This window comes from Trachurus japonicus, chromosome 24 (assembly GCF_045865225.1).
Source record: "Trachurus japonicus isolate A0001 chromosome 24, Traja_1.0".
Lineage (NCBI taxonomy): Eukaryota > Metazoa > Chordata > Actinopteri > Carangiformes > Carangidae > Trachurus > Trachurus japonicus.
Window position 1 is genome coordinate 17,330,261 of NC_140930.1, and position 18,615 is coordinate 17,348,875.

The window sequence follows — 18,615 nt, forward strand, 5'->3', positions numbered from 1 at the left end:
GACTTAAGCTTTTATTCTGAGTTAAGCACCAGCAGACGTGTGTTTTATTGTCATCGGTGAAGAGCATCATCAAGCACCAAATCGCCCTGCACTGACGTCCTCCAAAACACTTCAATAAATATTTTGGAAATTGGTGATTCACTTTAGTTTCATACTAATTTAATAATCATTTTAGCATTATGTGTTTTTGTGTGTGTGTGTGTGTGTGTGTGTGTGTGTGTGTGTGTGTGTGTGTGTGTGTGTGTGTGTGTGTGTGTGTGTGTGTGTGTGTGTTTTAATAGAGCTCCTACTACCCTCTGCTACCACCATGTGGCCTTAGCCCTGTTTTGGCTCAGTAAAAGTCTGATTTGGCTCCATAATGGGTCAGGGTTAGGGTTAAGGTTATGTGACTCCTGTGACGTTTTGTCCTTTAAACCCAATGGACAGAATCAGAAATCACGGTCCCAGCCGGAGAACTCCTCGTCTGCCTTTGTCTGGTCTAAAGGGAAACGATCAAAGTTGATGTAGCTGGGACCCTGATGGAGGAAAAACACAAGGTTGATATTAATGTTGAGGATTTGTGCACAAAAGTGTGAACTAGCCTACACCCAGACCATATATATGGCTGCATCTTTAAGTGTTTAAACTCCATATAAATAATATTATTTCAATGATGTATTAATGCATATTCGATTTTATAGAGAAATACTAACATCAGTGAACCTTAAAAGAATTACTGCACAAACTTCCTGGAGAGTGAACCAGCCGTATGCTTTTGTTCTGTTTTTCTTGTGCTGCACAAACTGCATTAACACTGTCAGTTGGAGGTTTGACTTGCCTTGCGTATGAGTCGGACTGTGGGGGGTTCGAGCTGACCCACGCGCAGCTTGTGCCAGTTCATACTGCCGAACCACCTAAAGGGAACAGAGGAGGCAGAGAACAAGTCACATGTAATGAGCACAGACTGAAGTGACTGATCCTGAATTGAAAAAGCTCATTTGGCATCACAGGATCTTAAATTGTAAGAAAATAACAATGTTCATACTCTCTCTGAGATAGATTCATACTTTACACTTAACACGTAGGCTATATATAACATGTCGCCATGGTTACCTGTGATTACGGACGTCTTTGATTCCATTCTTGGTATTTCCTAACCTCTGACCTGGCCGAGGTCTGTGAATAACACATCATTCAGACAGAGAACATATATAGCGGTATAGAAAATGAATGAATGAATATTCATATGAATTTCCACACTTCAAGACATTTGTATTCAGGAACCATAAAACTAGAAAGTGCTTGTTATAATAGAATGTGTTCATCTGCAGATCTGTTCAGTAATTCATTATGTAGATGGTAAGAACAGCTCACGTGTAATTTTCACATACATGTTACATGATCCAGTGCTACACCATGGTTAAGTCACTCAAGCAACACAATGAGGTAATACAATACTGCACCATTATTACCTCATAAAATCTTAATCATGATGCACTCAGTAGGCTACAGTCCTCTCACCTGCACAGCTTACTGATAATGGACCTGGCTGCTTCACTCAGGTACGGTGGATACTTGAGCACTCCGTCCAGTATTTTGGCATAAATCTTCTGGGGCTCTGAACTTGAGAAGGGAGGGCTGGAAATGGAGTGGACAAGATACCTCTGTTGTTATGTAGTCTTCTGACATAAAGCTATTATGACAAATCATCATTATAATTGCTTCTGGGTAACCTGAACCCTAAATGATGAAGAGAGAGGGATGGGCTTCACTGCTGCAGATACTACCATGCCTCTGTGCTGCCCCCTGCTGGTCAATATTGAGCCTTGACTCAATCAGGATTTACTCTCACTTGACCATATTTGTATGACTCCTCTGCTGTGCTAAAACTCAAACTGTTTTCTCTGTTATCAGTACACATCACTACACTCACATTAAAGGGATAGTTCAACATTTTGGCAAATTGACCCATTGCCATTGTCCCAATATTTTTCGGAGTATTACCTTTAATTGTCGGTGCAAGCTGTGTTTAGAACGGCGGAGTAGAGCCACAAGCTGCTCAGAGCTACGCTACGGAGGCTAATGGGATTTCTTGGTTTCCCTCATCAAACTCATCAAATAATCCAACAACTCCAAAACGCTCTCGTGGACAAGTTGTGACCTGCACATTCACCACGCTATGAGATAATAACGGAACGTTATGAGACAGAGTTGTTTTAGAGGTAAATTCGTGCAAAACCGATGCGTGTTTCCATCGGGGGCAGTTTTTCTCAAAACGTTCCATTATTATCTCATAGCGTGGTGAATGTGCAGGTCACAACCTGTCCACCTGTTTTGGAGTTGTTGGATTGTGTATTTGATGAGTTTGATGAGGGAAACCAAGAAATCCCATTAGCCTCGTTAGCGTAGATCTGAGCAGCTCGTGGCTCTGCTCCACTGTTCTAAAAATAGCTTGCACCAACAATTAAAGGTAACAAACCTACTCCTAAGACTATAGGGATTATGGCAATGGGCCAATTTGCCAAAATGTTGAACTATCCCTTTAACAACGATAGGGAAAGCCACTTTATTTCAATAGACCCATAATCCATGTTGTATTTGGTGAAATAAGGACCAAAACAATAGCATGACAACATTTGGTCATTCATTTGTTATAAGTCTGAAAGATATGAACCATACATGATGGCAGAAATGACCAGTTACATGTGCTATTGTATTAGTATTAGTATTAGTATTAGTATTAGTATTAGTATTAGTATTAGTATTAGTATTACCTTCCTGCCAGTAGCTCAAAGATGAGAATGCCAAGGGACCAAAAGTCAACTGCAAAGTCGTGTCCCTGGTTCTTGATGATCTCTGGGGCCATGTACTCAGGAGTACCGACAAATGAGTAGGTTTTCTCACCACGCACTAACTCCTTGGCAAAACCAAAGTCCACCTGTACACACACATGTATCATATACAGATCATACACAGACTCGAGGTATAAAAGATCTCCTGACAAAACCTCCATGAATGTAAAAGCACAAATCATCACATTTCACAACTATCAACTATTTCCTAAATTTTTAATTCCTCCTTTAAAGGCCATAGAAACTAATGAGAATACAGAGTTTGTCACAGACAAGGACTCACCACTTTGACGTATCCCTTTATATCCAGCATCAGGTTCTCTGGCTTCAGGTCTCTGTACATGATGTTCTTCTTGTGGAGGTAGGCATAGGCCTCCACCACACAGGCAGTGCAGAACACAGCAATGGGCTCATCAAAACGCCCTCTGAAATCACAGAGACGCACTTTCATTTACTGTCATATAAATTTATTACATCTCCACGACTTCTATTGCTCTTATTTTTAGCTCGTCTGGGCACAAGCACCTTTTGGAAATTGAAGTTTATTTTATTGTGGGCACTAGATTGCATCAGCACATATTTCTCCGTCGGATAGTGCCAGCAAGTGTTGGTGCAATCTCAGTGTATGATACCCCAAAGGCAATAAATGAAGTTTTCTACCAACACAACCACAGTGTGAAGTAGATTAGACACACATTACTAAATAAAACTGTTTTTTTTTTCATGGCATCCTTTTGTTCACATTGATTCTCTGTTGTGTAACAGCACATTCAGTATTCTGCTTTGACAAATAATCTGTTTTCTTACACTTCTTTGAGTTTGGTCCAGATCTCCCCACCACCGCAGAACTCCATCACCATGTAGATGTATCGTGTGTCTTTGAAGGCTGCATGAAGCCTATATAGAGAAAGGGGGATAAATTACTCCCTGATAAATTAAAATATTTCTCTGCATGCAGCATTCATACAGTGTTAGATACCTGACGATGAAGTCGCACTGGATGGCTTTGAGGATTTTCTTCTCAAACAGCATGTGTTCCTCCTGTCTCTTGGCAACAATGTGCTTCTTGCTAACCCGCTTCATGGCGTAGTATTTACCGTGGTTCACTGTGGTCATCTTAGAATTAAAACAAAAAGACAAATCATGTTATTCTCAGTGCTAATCTTCCTGGTATGTACCTCAAAGGAAATGCAAGTATGACTTTGTGATAATATTGATGCTTTTCTGGCAGTTTAGAGGATGATGTGGAGATTGATAGGTTTAACTTCTTAATTTGATTGCTTGAGCTTGCTTGCTTGCTTTTTAAAGGTTCTCAAACAACTTTATATTATTGTGTTAACTCTTGGCTAATATTGATAGTTTGAAAAATAAGGGTCAGCAAGGTCAGTCATCTGCATCCTGTAATGGGATGTTCTGATTTAGTATTAGATTAGCAACAAAACAGGCCATGGTCATGCATATGTTTTCCATTAATAAGGTGTCTTGAGATATGGCATTACAATAAAATTATTAGACTAGATCTCAGTTTATATTGAAAGAGAAATGAACAAAACACACTCACCAGCTCAACACGCCCAAACCCTCCAACTCCAAGTGTGACAGGATCTCCTAGGCAACGACCCTCCTGGTACAGCACAGGGACCAGATCCTTAAACCTCAAGGTGGAGGCAGTGGTACTGAAAGACAGAAAACGTTTAATTAATTTAAACAAATTTCTTTTTTCTTTTTCTTTTAAAAAGGTTGGCGATTCATAAGATGTTGTTATATCTTTAATGCTGTGTGCACCAAGTTTCATCATCCACTTACCTCGACCTCGCCTGTGGAAGTTGTGCCTCCTGTAGCACTTTAGAGCTGGTGGTGAGAAAACATGTCAGAGTCAATACATACTAATCTTGGTAAGACAGAGAACAGAGGTAGAAGTGATGACTGGAAACTTGTTTTATATTACGCACTCATCAAACAGCTCCAGGTGTTCTATGGGAATCGTCTCTTCAAACACCCTGCAGTAAAAAAGGTATCGTTAGTCAACCTGTGTATTAATGAGTGAGTGACAAAACACAGCAGAGAGCCCACACAGTGTGGCTTAAACCAGGTGACAAGGAGCAAATTGCCCACAGGATGTCATCTTCATTTATGCTCAAAATGTGATGCCAAGTCAAACTCACTCCTTGTCAATGGAGAAGCATGTAACAGGGCCGTCAGCGGTGCAGGTGGCAGTTCGCAAAACTTCCCTGCCAAAGGAAAAACATTGTCACATGTCAACCTACTGTATGTCATTACTGTATGCATCAACACCTCAGCTGTCAAAAAGTGAGAAAACTTTGAATTAGCACCTGGAACCTATGACAGCTTATATGTTTAGCATTAGATTTTCTGCAGCACGACTGTCATCACAGAGAGATACAGAAAAGTTTCTCAATAAGTGAAGAAATCTTGCACAAATCTGCAAAAATGCTGCTTTATAATCAGCAGTTTAGTGCTACCAATTGAGTGGCATTTTATTTATATTATATTTCTAATATAATCAAAACAATGTATCTGTTATTCAACTGCAGACACTGTATTCTTGGTTTTTATGCAGCATTAAACTGGAAGCCACATCAGTCAGCCACACATTTACTGCACCAAATTAAAACAGCTCAAAATGTGCTAAATTACAGCACTTAGTCATTCAGAGAAACTCTCTAAACTGCCCCAAAGAGCAATTTCAATTTCATTTTCTCCAGTGACTCCAAATGACTGTTCACATTTAGACGATCAGCAGGTTTTCCAACCGAAATGCCAAAGATGACAGCAGCCAAAGAGGACGCGCAGAGCCGTGGATGTTGCACAAGGCTCCCTCTCTCTCTCAGTGTCCTCAGGCATGTGTCGTGTTGCCATGGTTACCTTATGAGGGCCTGTTCCCCGAAATGCTCCCCTTTTCCCATTCTGCGAATCTGCTTCTGCTGCCCATTCACGCTCTTAGACACCAGGACCTGGGGTGAAACACACATGAGGAGTGAGGAAGGGAGAGTCCATACTTATATATATACATATTATTATACTCACACACGCTGCTGTAGCCTATCATGTTTAGAAATGAAACGAGTTTGTGCGCACAGTGTGACAGTATTACCTCTCCTTTGAGGATGATATAGAATGTGTTTGCTTCAGTTCCTTCTCGAACTATAACATCTTTGTCTTGGTATTTCACCTGGGAAGGATGAGAGAAAAGAGACATTGATGCTTTATTATAATTACACAATGTCACCATTTGTTTGTCTGGACAATAAAAGAAAAGTCACAGGAGAACAAAGTCAAAAATTAATCTCACAATCCTAAGAAATGCTTTTTAGTGTCTTCAAATGTGTTTTATTATCTAATCTAATGGGGGTTGAAATCACTAAAAGTGGATTTTTTTTGTGCTATCCCCAAATCAAAAATTTATAATGAGACATCTGAGCACACACCTCCTCCATGGAGTCGATAATCTTGGACAACTGGACATCATTCAAGTCCTTCAGAGTATGAGACCTGTGACAATATATTATGAAGAATAACACAGAGGAGTTAGTTAGATGTGCCAGCACTGGTATGGTGAAGAAGTGAAGGTGGAAGAGGAAATAACTTAACAGACTCCTCATCAAAGGTATTAGCATTTTGTGATATTAGTTTCCAAAATGTTGAATTATTCTTTTAATTTGGCTAAACTGTGCTGGTATTGAACTCCTCCTGGCCGCCACTATAAAGTCTCTAATGTGAACTCACGTCTTCAGGAAGCCCATGAGCTGCTCTCGCTTCTTCTTGGACTTGTTGGTTATGATGGTCCGGTAGGTCTGTCGCTCCATACACCACAGACGCACCACTGACTTCGCTGCAATGTGAGTGAGGGAAATCACAAGATTTAGAAAAGAGAAACACGTTCACTCTCAGATACCAGGTGAGTGATAGGTGCGGTACTCACACAGATGTTTTTAAGTCTACTGCACAGACAGGTAATCCCATGGCATCACATATGTTGAATAAAATGCAGAGATCATCTTACCTTTGACCGTTGCTGTCCGTTTGCAGTTGTACAGGATGGCCAGCTCCCCGAACACATCACCACTGGTTAGGGTTCGCAGGTCCCGGCCCGCCTGGGTGACCTGGAGCTCACCGACTGCAACGAGGGAGGATCAGAGGGTTGTGTAGAATATAGTGAATAGCATATAGAAAATACTGTAATATATATTTTTACACATAATAAATACAAATCCACAAATGTGTGTCCCCACCTGCCACTATGTACATGCTGTCTCCCTCAGTCCCCTCTTTAATGACTGCTTCGCCCGGCTTGTAGTTATTAACCACTAAGAGTTCCACCATCATGGCTGTTTGCTCATCGTCAAGGCGGCTCAGGAAATCGTTCTTCTGGATGGATTTGACAATCAGATTTGTCTCGCTGGAGGTGGAAGATGAGAGAGGTCATGTTGATCTAAGGTCAGTTAAAGTTGTTCCCATGCAACATGTAAACATTGTATAATAGATGTTTAATATGTGGGGATTTTTCACAGTATCTTATTCAAATAGACGGGTTTTATCTCATTAGTGGCTCTGATTACCAACCTGGAAGTTTTCTTGACCTGGTTGCGTATAATGTCCAGCTTCTCGGGGATCGGTTCAGAGGCAATGACGGCTGCACGGCTCTTTCTGACCTCCGGGTCAATCGCATTACCACTGGGAGAGGGAAACTCTGGAACAGACAAACAGAGGGTCAGAAATGGATGGTTAAGGCATTCATGCTTAAGCCTATAAAGTGTGTGTTTTTTAATGTGCTTGTGAGAGCTCACCATGTTTGTGGAGTTCTGTTAATGGGTTAAGATTAAGGATTCAAGGATTAGGGATAGAATTAGGGTACGGATTAGGGTTTGGAAATAAGGGGATAAAGGTTATAGGGTTTCTGACTCCTCCCAATTTGGGTACCCTTAAAGATAGGTGTTAGATGCGTCTCTGTGTATTTGTGTAAGTGTGTGCATGTGTGTGTGCTTCTTACCGAGGTCGTGATATTGACCCTGCATTTCCTGCAAAAGTTTTTCTTTCTCCTGCAGTCGTTGCTCTGTGAGGAGAAAAAGCAGATGAACTCTTCATCACAAAGCACATCCTCCTCTAATGAGGCACTTCTTCAGGCTTGATGTATGTGCTCATTTCATGGCAGACACAGATGAAAAATGCAACTTGTAAAACCCAGCCGATGCAGATTTTTGAGGCTGATCCAAGTACCAGTACAGAATAGGTGGGAATCATTAGGCTACTGTTGGAGAGTTCATCATTTTCCCATTACTTTAAGCTATTATTACTTCTAAATTAACTGCATATCCCTTCATTTTAGCCAGCCTAGTTTATCTCCTACTCCCAGTCCCTACAGAAGTACCCCTGAATCAGAATCATTAAAGTATCAGCTGGCAGGGGTCACAACCAATCATTGCACCACTCATCATTAAAAGGTGTGAGCCTGCTGAACAATTGTTTTCCTTGTTATGATATCTAGAGTGGAGTTACTTTCGCTTTAAGGTGGTTTTATTAATATGGCTGTGCTCACCCAGGTCTTTATTTTGCCTCTGCAGTTCCTTGTTGATGAGACATTGTTTTTCCAGCTGCTGCTTGAGGTCCTCTAGTTGCTTCTCCATGGCTACAGGGGGAAACATATAAAATATGAAGTCACATGGGAAGTATGATATCTACAGAGACATGAACATGTATAAACCATCATGATGGACAGACATATCATATGATATCATACAGTATTAAAACTGTAAGGCAGTGAACTCTGTTCCACACAGTGAGATGCCGCTGAATAATGCAGACTAATGATGGACAGTCAACAGGGTGCTTTCTGAGCGCCGTCACACCCTGTCAGATTTTGCTTACGACCTATTGCTGTTCCTGTGACCCAACCCCGTCAGCATAAAACCCTTCATTAAACGTTCCCTTGTTGCTTGACTGTGAGCTTATGAGCATTTCTTTATCCTCTCTGCTTGTGTGCTGCTAAAATAATGTGAGACGTTAACAACCCCTGCTGTATAATTTAGTGTTAAAGTCTGAGAACGGAGGCAGCCAAACAAGAAACGCGTGTGCATGCTATCAAACAAACTGACACGTTTCATTAGAGATTATCTCTCTTCATCCTAGAGATCTGCTCATAAAAGCCCTGATATAGCGGCGTCATCATCGCCGCCAAACATTACAATCAATACAAACACACGGCCTGTTAGTAAAGCCTGCGGTGGCTAAGCTGTTTGCCTACTGAACTCATCATGTGACCCCAGTTACCACCGCCTCACCCTGAACATTGAACAGCTCTGAGATTAGACATGTAAAAACGGAATCATAAAGTGACTGAGCAATACACAACAAACTGTGACGGTTTAAAATGGCTCCTCTCCCACTCTGGAAAGAAGAGGCAGGTCTGTGCGGAGGGTGACGAGGAATTATATAAGACCCTTAGGTCCTTTAATAATAATTCTTTGCAGCATTCTCAATCACCTGCCCTGGATATTTTCCATATCAGTATCAGAGGGGAAGACAATGTGATAGCACAGTTTGGTGCATAAAACCATGAATCTGCACACTGCCAAGTGTTAATAGGCCTGTGTCACAGGAAAGACAAAGCTTAACACTCATTAAAATGTTAACAGGGGACATAATGGCAACAAAAAAATATGTCGTTGCACCATACTTGGAAGTCAAATATGTGTTTGGGTGTTTTATTAACCTCTTGCCTACACACACACACACACAGAGAGAGAGAGGGGGGCAATTGAGCACTGCACAAACACAATTTGTAGGCTTTCTAAGAACTTGCAGAAACAAATCCACCTCATCTACCTAGGGTAGATGGATGTGATAACCTTTAGTGCCTGCTGGTCAACATTTACGACTATTGTATGTTTAACCCTGTGCTTTTAGTCTGGGGAAAAGGAATTGGACTGCCCCACAAGTAGCCGCAGGTTGTGTGTTTTATCCATGTGATACAATGTCAAATGTATTTTATAAGTGGTGAAAAGACACAGATCATTTGGGAACAGTCGTATCAGCAGAGATTCAACTTAAAGAACTAAAATAAATAAAAATAGCAGAGACAACTAAAAAACTCTGTATCTGCTTTTCCAGCCGTACAGCAGGAACATGATGCCAGACAGACAGGTCCCTATACAGCCAGCACACTGTACACTCCATACTGCCTCATTACTAATTCATAGCCAAGTGTAACTACAGCTGAAATCTCATAAGATGCCCTGTAATAGAAACCTGCAGAGAGTATGTTTAAAGTCTGGTGGTGTGGATGAGAAATACTATTTCACAGCACGTTCAGGATTTTAGGAGGTGAAGGTGAAGAACCTCATCTATTTTACTTGGTTGCAATAACTGTCATACCTCAAAGAGTGGAAAAGATGAATTTCATTGTTTACAAGCCTTTAGAGCAAATAGCCAGTACTTCAAACACAGTGAGCCACATTGATAGAACATGGATCTGCACCACAGACCCATTATTAAAGCGATGCAAGTGACAAAAAGGCTTCATGTAACACTCGAAAACACTGTAGATGAATCAGAGTCACACTCACCTGCAGGCTGTGTGTGATCAGAAGAGGAGATGAGAGTCTGCCCGGCTCATACAGGCCGCATGGATGACAGGAGTCCAATAATCGCCAGATCCACCTCCAGCTGTAAAGAGGAATTCACTTTGTATCTACGGCTTCAGCCCCAGCGACCTGCTTGACCCCCAGATCGGCTTCAGATCAGACTGGACACACCTGAGCAGACACAAAACACACACCACTCACTGTCTGCTGTCTCTCCGGCATTACTTCTTCCGCACACTTTCTCAGCTTACACTGCCATGTCTGCTCCTCAGCTTTTACTATTTTTACTCTCTCACTCTCTCTCCCACTCTCTCTTTCCTCCTTTTCCTCTATCTGTCAGTCTCAGCAGCTCCGCGGGTTGAATCATTAACCATAACTCCAGGCTCCACCCATCACACCAGGTAGAGGATGGAGTGGGGTGAAAGCTGAAGTTAGGTGTGAAAAAGTGAAAAGCAGACATTATACAGCTCAATTGTGATCGTTTATAAATTCTACCCTTTTTTTTTGGCTTTTAAAGATACAGATTTGTGACTTCTGTGACATTTAAAAGTGACATATTACTTCCTGATGACGTAGAGGACAGATAGCCTACCTGAGAAAACCTCTGACATCACGCCATCCCACCCCTGGAGCACTTTTGCCTTGGTTGCACTACTGTAGCATTTATCTTCAAGTAATCTTAACAATTTGTGTGTTTTTGAAAGATTGAAATGACCTCATCCTGATTTATCGCTACAAAGTTTTAGGACCCCCAGATGTTGTGCCTCACGGGTGTTGTCCATACAAAAGGTGCAAATGCAGGCCTGATGTTTCCTGCAAAAACAAACATGTCTACTTTATTTGTGCCTGGGTAAATATGACTCAGCATCTCTTGTATTCATTCTGAGAACATAAAGTTAGCTTTCAAAGGAGACGGAGTTTATGACTTGGAATACTCAGAAGTCAAATATGTGTTTGGGTGTTTTATTAACCTGTAACACACACGCAGACAATAGAGCAGTGCACAGACCTAATTTGCAAGCTTTCTAGGAACTTGCAGCTGCAAATCAAGGCAACCTAACCTAGTATAGATAGAGATGATAACCTTTAGTGCCTGCTGGTCAACATTTAAACTTGTTCGTTTAACCCTGTGCTTTTTAGCGTGGGGAAAAGGGACTGAGCCCCACAAGAAGCTGCTGGTTGTGTATTTGCTGTTTTATCTGATATGTCATATAGTATTTTCATCTTCATATCATATAAATTGTGAAAAGACATGAAGCCTATTTCAAAATGGGAGTCTGATATTATAAAGTGGATGTTCAAGTAAATAATGTTAATCTGTTGAAAGAAGTGGGGATTATATAGAGTGGTGGGAAATTCTCAGAGGTGAGGGCAATCAGGGCAACTCACAGATTACATCTATCTAGTGTTTCCATTGGGTTCTGTTTCTTTCCACAGTGTAAATGCTGCTGGATGTTTTCCAGGCTGAATTACATGAATCTAAATGAGGCTGAAGGGTTAGCATTGTGACAGAGGGCGTAGGCCTTTATTGTTCAGTTAATTATTGATGTGGCGTCTGGTTAATCAACGACATTAACGACCCTAACATGCAGAGATAAAAAAGACTTGGATTTCAGCAGTGGGGCTGGAGGGAACTCAGTGACAGGCAGTGCATGTGTTAAGACATTTTTTCCATTATAGGAAAACATGGTGATCAGAACAAACTCAGACTGAGTCAAAGTGTTACTATTGATCACAAGCACAGATATCTTCATTGTACAATCATCACTTCATAATAAAAATAAAACCAGCAGCTGAAATTAAAATGTTTATCCTCTCACTGAATTCAAGTGTAACTCAATAACCAACAATTTAACAGACAGTCCATAATGCCCAAATATCTTACAGATGAGTGGTAATTACAACTGATACTGCAAAAAAAAGAAAAGAAACACTGAATGTGGTTACAGCAAAGGCAGAACTTAAATAGAAAAAAAAACATGTGTCCATTAACAAATACACATCAATTAAAGGCAAGTGAACCTGGTAAACATCTGAAAATAGAAAAAACAAAAAACATGTGCGCCATAAAAGCACCATAGGTTTTTAAAATCTTCATCTGTTCCCGAGTCAAGAATCAAAGTCAAACAACTGGAGCTTCCGGTGAAAAATGATATACCTCATAATCTAATAATACCTTGGTATTAGTATAATAAAGTGGTGTGTCACCGGAGCACTATTGGTGATAACAACATAATAAAACCCTCTGGACATTCCACGCTGCTTTGAAAAGACATTCAGGTCATATATAGTAATAAGTGATCAAATCCAAAACAAACACACTCTATTAACTACCAATGACACATTAAATAAATATTATGTGGATTGAAAGTGGCTCATCACATTACTTCATCTGTCATCCATTCTCCAAACAACACTGCTCAGAAATGGCTAAAAAACAAACAAAAAAAACCCCCAAAGGGCAATTAAAACACAAATATATTCAGAAGCACCAGATAGTAAAATGAAGCAGATAAAAATATATCAAGTACTGCACATAGCTTAAATGGTTAATACACTGTGTCAGCTCATTGAACTCTAATGTGCTGCATGATTTACAGAGCAAACAACGACAGTGCAAAAGCCTATACAAGCATACAATACTTTTGACATTTAATTTTACATTTCACTAGTTTTGCTGCTTCTTCTTTTCTTTTTAAATTACATACTCGGATAATAAATCTAATTCTACAATTGCATAAATCTTTTCTTCATGGCAGATATGTACAGTGTATATTCCTGCAGTGTGAGCGTCTCCAGTTGGAGATTGACAGCTCTAACAAGTAAACAGGATTTCCTCTGGTGTGTGGTCTGGTGGTGCATTGGGAAGCTGTATGTAAAGAATGCATGCAGGGGTAAAATACAGGGTAGAACAATAAATCCTTTAAGGTATGCTCACACTTGAAGAAAAACAAGTCTCACAAAACCAAAGAAGCAAATAAAGCAAGAGAATAAAAACACTAACAGCAGCACTACACACATAATTACTCTACTCATTTACATATTCACTTCATTTCTTTTTAAATAACATTAAATAGCCTATATTAAATAAAGCCTATATATCCTATATTTAAAAAAATAATCATTTTCAAACAGGGAATCATTTACTTTTCATTTTGTTTTCATCACACACTACAGTGCTCCATGTGAAGGTGGGACGGGTGGGTGGAACAGCATGATGGAAACATTAGGCATCAGCTTATAAGTTGGCTGTGTGATTCATTCAATACTTGAAAAATTGTGTCTGCAGCCTGGTTTTGCGTTATTATTTTGAACCTTCTTGGATTGCTCGTTAACAGTAAACCTGAGACGATGGAGAGGTAGATTGGTGGAGTTGCAGTGAGGTCATATTGATTGTACAATACAGCTGGTCACTCAGTGCAAACACACAAGGACAGGTAACATTCATGTGGTAGCATGACGGCATGCAGAGCTAAGCAATGCTGTGTGTGTGTGTGAATTGTTGTTCTACTGCTATAATGCTTCATATTCATTCCAGGCAGGCCACAGTTATGTTCTTCAGTGAGGTGCAAAGAATCAGCTCTCCTGCTCCTCCTTGATGCAACAGGCTTTGTTGATGTCGCTCGGGTATTCAAAGACAGCTTGGACAAATTGGCCGAACAGGCGCTCCATGTAGCTCTCGCCACGGGGAAACAAACCCTGCAGGAAGGCGATGTGTCCGCCGTGAGCCGTCAGCAGCAGGGCCACGTTGGGCAGGGTCTGGACTATGGTCAACGGGAAGGCTGTGGTTAAGAAGAAGACAGAATAAGATCATGTTATGCAAAAAAATAAAAAATAAAAACGCACAATTAGGAATAAAAACATCACAACAGTCTTTCATCTCTTCCTGGTTTCTCCTCACCGTGTTGGGGAGAGAAGGGGTCATCAGCAGCGTTGAGACACAGAATGGGCACCGCTGTGTTGGGGAGCTTTTTGTCTGGGCTGGCATCACGGTAGTACTCAGAACAAGAATTATAACCAAAGAGCAAAGTGGTGAAGCGCTCGTCAAACTCACGGATTGTCTGCGCCTAGAGGAGAGAGGGCCGAAATGACACTAAGCATTAAGTACATACATTCAAGAATGGCTAGCGTATCATCTTAAAGAAAAGAAAGAAGAAAAAACAAAACAATAAACAGTAATTCATGGTTTTATGTGGGATGCTTGCCGAAAAACTGCCCCCGACGGGAACGTGCATCAGCGGTTTTGCATGAATTACCCCAAAAACAACTCTGTCTCGTAATGTTCTGTTATTATCTCACAGCGTGGTGAATGTGCAGGTCACAACTTTTGGCGTTTTGGAGTTGCTGGATTGTGTATTTGATGAGTTTGATGAGGGAAACCAAGAAATCCCATGAGCCTCCGTAGCGTAGCTCTGAGCAGCCTGCGGCAACAATTAAGGGTGACGAACCTACTGCTATGACTATAGGGATTATGGCTGTCTCAGTTTGTCATACGAAGGACATTAAAACGGAACGGAAAAGAAATGAAATCACACACACGCATACAGGGAGATGAGGAGTGGCAACAGAGGTGAATGTAAAGAGCGGGGCATACCTTCAAGACATGGTCGACGTCCACCACTTTGTCCAGAATCTTCCTGTGCCTGTGGCAAACGAATCAAAGAAAGACGGTGTGAAAGTCAGCAGCTCGTTGAACTTAAATTCAGAAATGTGCGAACCCTTCTGACTCCAATCTGACCTGGTGACGGCTCGACACAGGCCACTTGTGAGGTATTTATTGAAGAGCAGCCAGTTTAGTGGTTCTTCCATAGAATCGGAGGATTTCTGCGCATCCCAGGGGACAGAGATGGTGAAGCCTGCCACCATCCCCGACTGTGTGCGCTTACGGCCCAGATAGTTTAACAACAACATGCTTCAGAGGAGAAGACAAAGAAAAACACACACAAAAAGACATTGAGTAATCAAAAGAAGTGAGAGAGTGAATGGAAACAAATCAATGATAACGTTGACTTGAATTTCTTAGATAAATGCAAGCCAATGAAAAGCGTTGCACTCACTCACCCTCCCATAGACACACCAGCACCAAGCACAGGGGCATGTGGGTAGAGTCCTTTGACATGTTGCACCACACGCTCAAGATCTGAGGTGTTGGCTGCACAGTAGGTGACAGGCGTCTGAAGCAGAGGGAGAGCTTTACATGCAGTGTTTAGGTGCCAGATTTGGTGTTTTACCTAACACGCTTGAGCCTGTGTAATGGTCTTATGTCATGGTCAACAAATCTAATGAAAACACCCAAACTAGCGATTACTGCCATTTCTTTCCACCGTGTGGTATATGAGGCATTTAATACACTTTATTGTTGCTTTTCTTTTTTTCTTTTCTTGGGATTTCCTGACGGTGAATCAGTTTTATTTTTAACTTTAAACTAGTATTGGGAAAGTTTTGAGCTGACAGTTTTCTCTCAGTAAGATGTATTGATAAAGTTGTAAAATAAAAATAAAAATTCTGAGTAAATCTAACTTCTTATTTCTATCCAAAATAATCCTCAATAGTATAAGGAAACATTTGATGTCTACATCTCAAATTTTGCACAGATCGTTGATTTGCATGAAAATATGGCTGATTATAACAAAGACAGCTCTCACAATGAGATTATGAAACTATAATCACCAAAGACTGCTGAAAGTGACCCCAGCATCCCAAAAATGAGCTTTGCAGCAAACAAAGAATAACATCTGAAGCTACTTCACCAAGTCTGTTAAAGTGAAAGCTGAGAAAACGACCATTATTCAATAGGTAATCATTGAACTTACCAGCAACTCTTCCCCTGCGACCCCCCTGTTGTTGAACACCACACACCTGAGAAAGAAAACCACTTCATAAATCAAATTGCAACTGCATGTCACAGAGGTTTCATGATTACTTTAGCTTAAACTTTCCTGTTAGCGATTCAAGATACGTTCTTTCAGGTGTTTACATTTCCCTTGTGGCTTAAGCACTCTGACACGTGAGGATCACCACTGACCTGTAGCCGCGGCGGGTGGCCTGGCTAATGGCATGGAGCACATAGGATTGTTTGCTGTTCCCTGTCAGGCCTGGGAGGATCAGGATTGTGGGCCGGGTGGAGGATTTGGGGTAGGCCGCACTGGCCTGATTGTCCACCCAGTCCAGCGAAATCTGACCACCATCGTCCGTACGGATCAGCTCACTGAGGGACGGAGAGACGAGAGGACACAATAATCATGTAAATAGTGTGTCACAGAGAAGAGATAATGAGATGCGTGTTTCAACCAGTAATAGAAGAGGAGGTCCTTCCTACTTGCGGTAGGTGACGGGGGGTTTGGACTTGAGGACGGCACAGACCAGGGTTTGAAAACGGCCTCCCCAGCACCACGGAGTGGGACTGAACCGCTCAGCCACCACAGGACAGTGCTTGTGGAGGAAGACACTGAAGGCCTCACTACAAACCAATGCTGGTGTCTGAGAAAAGAGACAAAATAAAGAAGGTTTGGAAACGGTTTCTCCACATAAAACAATCAATGACAGAGACATATTTACTTACCTGGTGACATGAAGATTCATACAAAACATACAAAACTTTTAACATAAGTATCACAAAGCCAATTTACACTAACTTATAGCCAAAAGAAAGAAAATCAATCTATAATGTAGTTGATTATTGATCATGTGTTTCCATGTTTCCATTCACTTAATATTTGATCAATTAAAAATGAAGGATGAAGATAAGAATCAACACTTTATTTTAATCCCTGCTAGTTTACTATTTGTCGTCAATTATAACTTATTGTAGTTAAGTGGTAATAATTGAACACAATACCTTATAACATCGTTGTAATTATATATAATTGTGTTTATACACAGACAGGGCCGTCTTTAACATTAGCATTAAAACTGATACATATTTCAAACACATGCATACATTTCATTGTACATGACCACAACAACAATAGATCATTATAATGTTATCAAGCTGGAAGGACGAAAAGGAATTCAAATAAATTGAGAGTAGGCTATGAAGTAAATATATAATGAACACTCAAAATGATTTAAAAAAACAATAAATAAATAAAAGATGAATAAGGATAAGATATGATTATAGAGAATCATTAGATTAAAATGAAGTAGCTTCAATGGTGTGACAGAGTCAATAGTAGGTGTATCAGTGGATGTGGTGCGGTCATTACTGCCAGCCTTGACCGCAGTGACTGACCTGACACTTGCGGCCCCAGAGATAGTACAGAGCGGCCGTGAGGGAGCAGATGAACACCGTGTAAGGTCTGGACACACACTCCCAGTATGTTCTCCACAGCTCCAAGTGCGATAACAACATGGTTATTATAACAACTATGTGTGTCTGTCTAGCTACAGCGGAGAGCTAACCTGGTAGGTAAGTTAGGTAGCTGCCGGTTAGTGACTGACTCGTTCACCGACACACCGGAACAGACAAACCGACAATAGAGACGTTAGTTTAGTTAGTTAGTTAGTATCCGACAACCTGCCTTCATCACCACCAGCTAACGAAAACGGTACTTTACATCCCACCGGCTCGCGCGGTGACAGTGACGAGCCGGTATCCTCCGGCAGGACTTTGACTCGGCGGTGTTTCCTTTCCTTCAGGGGCAGCAGACGGTTCCTGGTCCCAGTCTTGGCCGTGGATGGACGCTCTGTTTGGACGGACGGTCCAATGACAACAGTCCGCCTCACTTCCGGCTCCGCCTCCACGCTTTTGACTACAAACATGGCCGCTGACCAACGCGCCTGCGCAGACGACTTCCGTGTTTTGCTTTACTGTAACTTCAGGGCTCGTTATCGCCACCTTCTGCTGCACATGCCTCAAGGTCATTACCATGGATCTATATAGGCTACTGTACATCCGTGGTCATTACTCACTTTACATTTACATACCCAATAGCCTACCAGTTTTTCTCCTAAATGTTGAGATATCATTTGATTGATTGATTAATTTGTCTGGATTAAATCACAATTAAAATAGAATAAAAACTTTATTCTCTGAGTCAAACACTATTTTTGGTAGCCTACTTGCAATATTTTCATCATGCTTATATTTGGATGTAATAAATAAATACAACAATTTATCATTCTACTGATTTACAGCACATCCATGACTGGGTTGTACTATAGTTTCTGCATGGGTTCTCTTG

The 18,615-nt window shown here is 41.1% G+C and overlaps 2 protein-coding genes across 2 annotated transcripts; both read right to left on the reverse strand.

The window, feature by feature from the left end:
* Window positions 1–358: 358 nt before the first annotated feature.
* Window positions 359–10,730, reverse strand: prkg3 (protein kinase cGMP-dependent 3). The gene is made up of 22 exons (XM_085771273.1): window positions 10,415–10,730; window positions 8,389–8,478; window positions 7,843–7,905; window positions 7,416–7,542; window positions 7,085–7,251; window positions 6,856–6,969; window positions 6,579–6,684; window positions 6,281–6,344; window positions 5,947–6,024; window positions 5,718–5,806; window positions 4,997–5,062; window positions 4,784–4,831; window positions 4,638–4,682; window positions 4,393–4,507; window positions 3,811–3,947; window positions 3,639–3,728; window positions 3,115–3,256; window positions 2,754–2,917; window positions 1,501–1,617; window positions 1,093–1,155; window positions 818–893; window positions 359–515 (listed from the first exon to the last, which is right to left on the reverse strand). The coding sequence occupies exons 2-22, from the start codon at window positions 8,474–8,476 to the stop codon at window positions 429–431; spliced, it is 2,046 nt and encodes a 681-aa protein (XP_085627399.1). The 5' UTR covers window positions 8,477–8,478; window positions 10,415–10,730; the 3' UTR covers window positions 359–428.
* Window positions 10,731–13,917: 3,187 nt separating this feature from the next.
* Window positions 13,918–18,110, reverse strand: LOC146961782 (phospholipase ABHD3-like). Its single transcript, XM_085771271.1, has 9 exons — window positions 17,664–18,110; window positions 16,752–16,912; window positions 16,458–16,640; window positions 16,246–16,291; window positions 15,494–15,606; window positions 15,171–15,344; window positions 15,027–15,075; window positions 14,334–14,499; window positions 13,918–14,214 (listed from the first exon to the last, which is right to left on the reverse strand). The coding sequence occupies exons 1-9, from the start codon at window positions 17,781–17,783 to the stop codon at window positions 14,009–14,011; spliced, it is 1,218 nt and encodes a 405-aa protein (XP_085627397.1). The 5' UTR covers window positions 17,784–18,110; the 3' UTR covers window positions 13,918–14,008.
* Window positions 18,111–18,615: the final 505 nt, after the last annotated feature.

Bases quoted from the DNA above. Each gene is read 5' to 3' on its own strand.
- prkg3 (XM_085771273.1), bottom strand. From the start codon at position 8,476: ATGGAGAAGCAACTAGAGGACCTCAAGCAGCAGCTGGAAAAACAATGT. The intron at 6,685-6,855 runs GTAAGATGATCT...CTCACATTGCAG, and splicing joins ACGGACAGCAACGGTCAAAG to CGAAGTCAGTGGTGCGTCTG. The intron at 1,618-2,753 runs GTAATACTAATA...CTCCATTTCCAG, and splicing joins TTTGAGCTACTGGCAGGAAG to CCCTCCCTTCTCAAGTTCAG.
- LOC146961782 (XM_085771271.1), bottom strand. From the start codon at position 17,783: ATGTTGTTATCGCACTTGGAGCTGTGGAGAACATACTGGGAGTGTGTG. The intron at 15,345-15,493 runs GTGAGTGAGTGC...TCTCCTCTGAAG, and splicing joins GCTGGTGTGTCTATGGGAGG to CATGTTGTTGTTAAACTATC. The intron at 15,076-15,170 runs GTCAGATTGGAG...CGTTTGCCACAG, and splicing joins CTGTGTCGAGCCGTCACCAG to GCACAGGAAGATTCTGGACA.